Source organism: Ascaphus truei, chromosome 4 (genome assembly GCF_040206685.1).
Source record: "Ascaphus truei isolate aAscTru1 chromosome 4, aAscTru1.hap1, whole genome shotgun sequence".
Classification (NCBI taxonomy): Eukaryota; Metazoa; Chordata; class Amphibia; order Anura; family Ascaphidae; genus Ascaphus; species Ascaphus truei.
In genome coordinates, this window is record NC_134486.1 from 411,244,240 (window position 1) to 411,253,437 (window position 9,198).

At 44.5% G+C, this 9,198-nt stretch overlaps 1 protein-coding gene across 4 annotated transcripts in view; it reads right to left on the reverse strand.

The window, feature by feature from the left end:
• The window catches only part of DNAH8 (dynein axonemal heavy chain 8), a 1,091,167-nt gene that overhangs the window by 89,474 nt on the left and 992,495 nt on the right, over nt 1–9,198 (reverse strand). For all 4 annotated transcript variants that reach the window (XM_075598772.1, XM_075598771.1, XM_075598773.1 and 1 more), the window contains one exon: nt 7,952–8,104. In XM_075598772.1, the coding sequence (XP_075454887.1) occupies nt 7,952–8,104 (153 nt within the window). The remainder of the gene's footprint in view (nt 1–7,951; nt 8,105–9,198) is intronic.

The window sequence follows — 9,198 nt, forward strand, 5'->3', positions numbered from 1 at the left end:
CTTATAAAAGGGGATATGATAACAATATACAAATATATCCGGGGACAGTACAAGGAGCTTTCAAAAGAACTATTCATTACAAGAGCAGTACAAAGGACTCAGGGGTCATCCCTTAAGTTTGGAGGAAAGGAAATTTCACCAGCAACAAATGAAAGGGTTCTTTACAGTAAGGCCATTTACAATGTGGGATTCGTTACCCATAGAGACTGTGATGGCACATACAATAGATTTGTCCAAAAAAAGGTTGGACATCTACAGTATTTAGAAAGAGAAGGTATACAGGGAAATACAAAATAAGTAAACTTGGGAAGGATGTTGATCCAGGAAGTAATCTGATTGCCAATTCTTGGAGTCAGGAGTCTAAAGGGAATTAATTTTTTCCCTTATGAGATATAATTGGATGATATATCACTGGGGTTTTTTGTTTGCCTTCCTTTGGATCAATATACTGTAAGTATAGATATAGGATAAATTTAGCATACAGCAGGTTGAACTTGATGGGCGCATGTCTTTTTTCAACCTCATTTACTATGTAACTATGTAACTATGTAAGATATGAAAAGACTGTGACGGTGAAGTGGTAACCAGGCTCACAATAAAGGTTAAGTCCATTTGGTTACCACTGATCCATGTATTGGGGGTCGGGGGTGTCAGCTCTTGAGCCCAGTGATTGTATATGCATTGTGGAAAATTATGTAATAATAAAGAATGTATGTGTTTTTACCTTTCCAGGAGTGCCAGAAAGCAGAGATTGCTGGGCTATGAGTTTCAAGGGGGGTTTATGGAGAAAGTGTTGTCAGAATGTGCCTAGCTAGTCGGGGTACAGAGTTGCTGGATACCCCAGAAATGTACCCGGGAATCAGCTCGGATTCCCAGATACATATAGGCACATTGCTCCGGCAAAATCTCCCCTTGAAAATGCTTGCGCGACTCACCGCTAGGATTCCCTGCTTCAGCACATACCAGAAAGGTAAATAGGGCACAGCGATGTGAGGTGTCCCTGGAACGGTCAAGGGGTCCCTAGGTTAAGGGGATTCCCAGTTATTACCCAGGTCACCCAGAATCCGGTATAGGGGTTCTGGAGTTGCTCCAACCATACATAAGGTTGTGAGGGATTTTAAAAGTCGAAGGGCCTCATTCAGTAAAGGTTGATAAAAATGATCTCCAGGGCATTTAAATCACCGTTTAATTTGAGCGTTGCTATCACGGTATTCAGCAAGCCTTCATTACAGTTCATAGCAAAATTCCCAAAACGAGCGATTTGCTGCCAGCGATAGGATCGAGCTTCTGAAAAGGCCTGACCCGGTGATACATTTCTGCTACAGAGAGAGCTGCTCTGAGAGAGCCGCCTCTGCCAGTGAAAATCTCGCCCGAAAATTATGTTTTTTAATATACATTTCATTCATAGTGTAGATGTGCAGGGGGTCTCCAGAGCTGAACTGCGTTGGTTTGAGGTCCATTGACCCCCTGCTTACCCGTTATGGGGTGCCGGAATCTCCAATGCTTTGAAATGTCCCGGTCACGTGACGTGGGACATTAAAATGCAGAGGGATACCGGCACCCCATAACGGGGCCTGTATCATGGGAAGCAGGGGGTCCCCGGACATACAACCAATGCGTTTCAGCTCTGGAGACCCCCTGCACATCTACACTATGAAAGAAATGTATATTAAAAAATATTTTATAAACATCAATACCCCCCCCCGTGCCCCCCATAATGTTAAACCATTATTTCTTTTTTAACATACAGGATTCATACCCCAGACCTACGGTAGTCCCCGGTGGTCCCGATGGGTGTCCGCAGGCCTCACAGTGCACCAGTACCCCAGGGTCTGGGGGTCTACGGGTGGTTCTCGCCAGACGCCATGGGCCTCCAGGTGGTACCCGCGGGTCACCGTGGGCTATAATGGGGTCCACGGGTGGGCCCGCAAGTGTTTGGGGGTCCCCAGGTCAACCCCACAGGTGTCTGAGGCCCTCGGGTGGTTCCCACAGGTGTCTAGGGGCCCTTGGGTGGTCCCTGCGGTTCCAAGGGGCCCCCACCTCTGCGGGGCCCCTGGTTCATCCCCGCAGGTGTCCCCCGTGGGTCCACAGGTGGTACCCGTGGGCATCCGGGGGGTCCTCAGGTGGTCTCCATAGGTCCCCACAGACCTAAGGTACCAACCTTGTGTGTTAACAAATAAACATGGCCTACATTTCAATCAATCCGCCCCACCCCCCCACCCAAACACATACAGTACAGTAATGGGCAAAATAACTATTAATGAAACCAAATGATTTAGATAGGCGCTAGAAAAAAGTGCAGTGATAAAGTGATAAATTCACACAAAACATAGATGTAACTGAAACGATGTCTCAACCTTCCTATGGGGAATATGTACAGATCCCCCTCGAATGGAATGGATACAGGTAGCAAAGGTTGCAGGAACACCCAAGAAATAAAAAGAAAAATATAATAGTGCAATATGTTGTGATAAAACGGACTCTGAAGTTCCTTGGCTCTATAAACTGCCTACTTACAATAAGTAGGTATATAAACAGCGTTTGACAAAATCAGATGGTGTGTAGCAGGCCGCAATGACAGGATCTTGCAGCCTGCACAGCTGCCTAGAAGGAGAAGGTGCCGAGTCTGCGGTTCCCCTGCTGCCTGCTAATCCCTGTGTGTCCCGGATCGGAAGCCGTCACCCTTGCGCCGGAAGTGACGCCAGACGCCAGTCATCGCGATCCGACGAGGAGCACCGGGAGTTACAGCAGCTAGAGGCTCTCCAAAAAGACGCTGGTTTCACCTCTAAAGTAAACGCTACGTGTACATTGTTTATGTACTTATTGTAAGTACATTTCTTTACTCCGTTTTTACTATAAACTGTTTTTGTCCGATCTGTACCATGGTCTTTCTCTATTTTTCCTGTGGCATGTGTACCTGAGTGAGATCTCCTTCACCTCAAGCTCGTGGAGATCCTGTCATTGCGGCCTGCTACACACCATCTGATTTTGTCAAACGCTGTTTATATACCTACTTATTGTAAGTAGGCAGTTTATAGAGCCAAGGAACTTCAGAGTCCGTTTTATCACAACATATTGCACTATTATATTTTTCTTTTTATTTCTTGGGAGTTCCTGCAACCTTTGCTCCCTTCCAATCACCTGTATCCAAAATAACTATTAACCAGATATGGATAATAGATTATTTGCCCATTATTAAACACAATATAAGCCAGCATAAATAAAGTAAATAAATTCAGTTCTACTTACCACAACAGCAGGTCCCTCTGTCCTCTGTCCCCTTTTTGGGCTTAGTCTAAAAGACTTTGTTTTCTGTGCTATTACACCTAGGAAAGTTTTGTTTTGTAGCTCAGACCCCCCAGTAAGTGTGTTTCCTCTTGCTAATTGTAATTCACTCTGTGTACGTCTGTTTCTATGGAATAAATGACAATTTGTTTTACTTCTTGGTTTTGCTCAGTGATATGATCCCGGTATAAAAGTGTTAATTCCTGGTCTCCCGTGACAGTGGGCTACCTGCAATAACTGATGCCTATACTCCCTCGGTACCACTAACTGTCGCCTACCAGTCCATACTCTATCTGGAGCGGTAGAACCCTGCTCTCTATACAAGAGCCCATGGTGCCATAAGAACCAATCTGACCCACTGTCTGAGGCAGACTCGGACGCCCAGAGTCTCATCCCCTCCAAGCTTGGATTAGACCGCACTGTGTCCCTAATTCTGGCCACCCTCCCTTAGTCTCTTACTCAGGTGCAAGGGAAACAGATAAAGGGGGAGGTAAGTCAGTACCTTGTCGCTACTCTGTCTGGCTTACCTGCCTGGTCTCCTTGGAGACTCCTGGAACTGTTGGTCCCAAATGCATGGGGATGGCAAAATCCTCATGGGCAAGTGCCCTGCTCTGGCTCCTGGTAATCGCAACCGGAGCCAATTCCACCATAAACCCACATGTAAAATGCCCCATGTCGTTACCGAGTAGCACCTCAGTATTCAACCTGGGACATAAAACCACCTCCCTCATGCCACGTCCAGCACCCCAATCAAGAAAGACCCGGGCAACCTTGATGGACTGTGGTCCTCCGTCTGGCATGGTCACCTGCATCCTGTGCCCGGGATCAAATCTTATGGTCTCACCATATCAGGTTTCACCAGAGTAACAGTGGCCCAGAGTCAAGCAAGCCGCCTGCTCGGCAATCTACAGATGCTGCGGCCATCATTTTAACAAATACCTGGATACATCCTGCGTTGCGTCGCGTAGTGGACCCGAGATGGTCAGTTGCAGACTAATGGCCTGCCGGAGTAACACAGCAGGGGTACCTGCTGTGTGAATCCTACCGGGGGTCTGCCTTTCTGTAAAAGACGCGCAGTAAGAGATAGGCTGAATCAGTCACTCTAACTGCGCGCCTCTCACAGGCGTTCGCAGGGCTTTTATTAAAATTCTAACATTACAATAATGTAGCATGGGGTCTCCGGAGCTGAACCGCATTGATTTCAGGTCTGGGAAACCCCTACTTCCCGAGTTACAGGCCCCGTTTTGGGGTGCCAGTATCCCCATGTTAAAATCCTGTGGGTCACGTGACCGTGGGATCTAAACAAAGCAGAGGGGATACCGGCACCATATGTTGAAAAAAAAACATTGAAATGTCTGGTTAAGCATCCCAAATTGACAAAATGTGTTTATCGTAAATTCTATTAACATGTTATTTTGCAACCAGTGTCACGGTAGACCAGGTCTTACCAACACGTTAATACCGGGATTCTGGATTGAGCACACAAGATGAACAAAATAAATTGTAATTTATTTCCTTTTAAGACAAACACACAATATTCACAAATATACTGGATAAAACACTTACTTGGATGGGGAAACAAAATCAAATGTCCACAGAACGAAACAAAGTCTCTGGGCACCCCTGCACACATGCAAGTGGGTGCACGATTTGAGTCGTACGACAGTCCTTGGCTAGGGGCGCAACTTGCCACCCCTATATCTTTGCTGAAGGGAAAGATTTCGAAATGTCCTTACAGGATTCGTTCGGGAATCCTTAGCTCAAACTAATTCTGGAAGAGGGTTGCAATCTTCGTTACGATGTAGTTAACCCCTCATGCTCCGGAACCGCTGACGCTTAACATTGAACGTTTCTTAGTTGATCTTTGGTGAATCTCTTAGATGGAACTAACTATCTGATTGTCTGCATGACTTTTTAAAAACGTTCACATGTCCCACCTTTTTAGTCTGCAGCGAATCACTGCGTGGGAATTTCCTCCCTGGCCACTCACATACTTTTGCCAGGTGCATAACACCTGGCCTCTCTGGCTTCAGAACAGTGACAGAGCATGTTCAACAAAAATGTCATATTCCCCCACTGGCCACTTGCCACCTAGCATATGCCATACTGCTTGCTTAAGGAATGCCGCTCCGTCTGGGTATAGGGACAATCTAACTGATGGCACAGTGCAATTCTATTTCTGTTGCCCCACCCTGTTACCAAAAGGTTAACACCTTCGAATCCTGCTAAGCATTTCAAAGCCCAGGCTTACACACCATACGTGTCAACAAAAGGTTTAACACCTCTTGGACAAATGTCTCTTTGAAGCTCCCCTTGCTTCTTATGCAAATAGGTTATTTATCTAACTGACTTTCTATGACATTACTTCAAAAACCTAACTTATAAATCTTGGGGGATGGTTAAAACCCCAACTCTTCTCCCCCTTAGTCAAAAACATTGTTAACATAATTCATACATTTAACACATGATATGATTTCCCCCTGAAAACCTAACCTGCACTAAGGGTACCAGGGCATTACTTGGGTCATGTCCCGTTTAGCCTAAGGACCTGGTGTAAGGTGTGGGTTTTCATTAACCCCTTGTCCCCATTTTAATAAAACAAACCTCAGTCTTACACCTGTGTAAGTGTATACACCTTGAGAAAGAGCGTTTCGCTCTTTCTCGTTGGTGGGGGCCCGTGGGCTCGCTGTATTTTTATGGTTTGATCCATTAAATATTTTTATGGGACACACACTCTCTCGCAGTTTGTTCTTCTTTTTGTGTGCCCAGTTGTGCTCCAACCTTCCTATACTGCCTTGCTGTCACTCTTGGAAAACCGGATGCACACACCAGAGGAGGAAAATCATGAAGACCATCAATATGTGAGTAATACTACTCTTATACACCTTTTTACTGTTCCACAGCGATAAATCTGACTGGACACTAGCTAGTGGGAGTTGTTACTTATCTTAGTGGAACTCCATCCAGGCCATTGTGCTATAGTGGAAATAGGTGTGATCTATATATGATTTTTGGTCTATTATTTCCTTGATACTCCTAGGATCTTTACAGTTGGAGAATACATTTATGGACTTGCCATTGTTTTGATCAGTGTTCTAGAGCACCATACAGCATTTTTTTACGTTATACACATTCACAGGACTGCAGCAAGCAGTTGGCTGCGGAGCTGACACGCTACGCTTTAACTTAGAATTTAACTCCTACAGCTCTCTCCACCTTATCCCTGGTGAGAGAGTTACGGAACCCCCCACTGGGTCCTGGGGTTTGGGCATATCCTGGGACCTGGAATGTAAACCAGTTCCCTGCCCAGTATTACTGCCCTGGTTTGTGCTGAAGCAGGGGGATTTGGCGGTGAGCTGCAACCTGCGTTCCAGGGAGGATTTCTTCATGTCCTCAGGAATCTGGGGAGATTCCTGAGTGCATGTTTCGGGGTAACACGCAACATGGGCCCCCTGTCTACCCAAACACACCCTGACAACAGTTTACCATAAAATCATCCTTGACTCTCAACGCCTGGCACTTCCCGCCTGGTTAGCACTCCTGGAACAGTAAAACCACATACATCTTTATTATACCAACAGTTGTATACCCCAATTGGGTTGAAGAGCTGACACTCACAATTCCCCAATATAGCTCAGTGGCACATTTCGTACACTGTATTATACAATTTCAGGGATGTAGCCAGCTCTAGACTGCAGAACTGACACTCCACAGTCACCTTTTATGACTCAGGACCCCCCCCCCAGCTGGACATAATGCTTTAATTGGTGGCCTGGGGAATCCGTCATCATCACAACCAGTCATTTAAAAAAAACTTAAAAAACTTACATGTAATTTTATGCAAGTTAAATATTTGCTAAGTACCTCGGAAATTGCACTCTAGAAATAAAATTACCTTTCTGATATCTCGGCAATGAGTGTGATTTAATGTTATTATTAACCTGTAAATAAAGCATATGGTTTATCTTAAACAATGTAGAACATGCACCAATATGAATAGTGATGGGGAAATCACACAAGCCCTTTAGACCAGGATAAATTTGCCTAGTCACCATATTCAACACCAATACAAGAACTGCGATTGGACAGCACTTTTCCCAAGCATGACACTCACTGTCTGACTAGAATAATTCTTCATGGAAATTTTGAAAATAAAGAGGAGAGAAAAACAGGAGAAGTAAAATAAATATTCCAGATTCTGGACTCGTAAAACAATGGCTTATATCAAAATACTAGATTCATGAAACATTATGCATTTACTCCACTACTCGTGGCACATCTTAGAGAAAGTAGAAACAACAGTCTGAAATCTCTTTACTCCTCTGCTTTTCATCCACCTCTGTGAAACCTGCATACACAATTCTTGAAAATGTATGCAAATTCTCTCACCACTCCACTTCAAGACGCCATAAAGAATGTAAGTCCATCCCTACTATCGCGCTATGTTATATGTTTCCTTCTAACTGTGCAGCACAGTATACTTACAGAAGTAACCTACAATATGAGGTTTTGAAAGCTCTGTACACTATACTTCTATCTATGAAGAACTCTCATGCTGGTCTCCTTAAGGCATTAAAGGTATCACAGACTATAATGAATCTGCTCTTCTACAGGACATATATGTGGTACTATTTTTAAGTTAAATAAAATAGCTGGTTAGGCCCACCTGTAGCAGAGTTATTGGAAACTTGTCGTGCGCCTCAGTAGTAAGCCAAGTTCTAAATGTTTCATGAACAGATTCTGTGTTGAGAATAGTTTCCAGCAATTCATCCATAAAGTCCAGTCCAAGATGACAATTTTGAAGAAGTACCCATCCGCCCTGCATCACAAAAGTAAAGGGTGTGTTTATGCACTTGCTGTCAGAATGTTACTTAAAAATATTATTTATTTTCCTTCTTTTTTTCTTTTTCAATCACTGACAATAAAAAATGTTGGTTTGTACATGTATATAGTTATCAGAGGTCAGGTTTACCATACTGTATAATTAAAATTACAGTACATCACTCACAATTCATTAGATGTATCTTTTAAAAACCTTGAAGAAATTTAAGCTCCAATGCATAAAATTATGAAGAATCATGATTCCGATTTACAGATGTAATATTATAGTTTGCACAAAGCAGAATTTGTAACGGGTTTATGCCTTATTCCTAATTTTAATAAACTGTTTAGTTTACTGTATAAAATAAATTCAATAGCCCAGTGTTTCCCAATCTGTGCGCCGCGGCGCCCTGGTGCGCCGGGGCTTGCCTAGAGGGGCGCCGCGATTAGCCTCCCCACCATCACTCCAATTATCCCTCCCCACCATCACTGCTTCATGCCGGCCGGGCAGCAGGGGATTGGCTGCAGGTCAGAGGAAGCCGGGGGCGGGGCTTCCGCTTTGTGCAGAGCACACGGTGAGTGTGTGTGTGTGTCTGCCTTCCTGCTCCTGGCTCCTGTGGCTGCACGGTGTCCCGTCCCCTTCTGCCCCGGGTGATAGGAGAAGGTAGGGGGTGATAGGAGAAGGTGGGGGGGAGGGGAGGGAGAGAGAGGTGTACATTTGCCTGTCCAGTGACTGTGTGCAGGGAGCTGCCTGCACGGATCACATGCCTTTTCTCCCTCCCCTCCCCCCCAGTCACTCACATCTGTCGCTGCCTCTGCTCTCCACTGCTCTCCAATGTGTGTATCTGTGTGTGTGTGTATCTGCATCTGTGTGTGTGTGTGTATTTATTTGTGTGTGTGTGTGTATTTATTTATTTGTGTGTGTGTGTATTTATTTGTGTGTGTGTATTTAGTTGTGTGTGTGTGTGTGTATTTATTTGTGTTTGTATGTATTTATTTGTGTGTGTGTGTGTGTGTATTTATTTGTGTCTGTGTGTGTATTTATTTGTGTGTTTGTGTGTGTATTTATTTGTGTGTGTGTGTATTTATTTG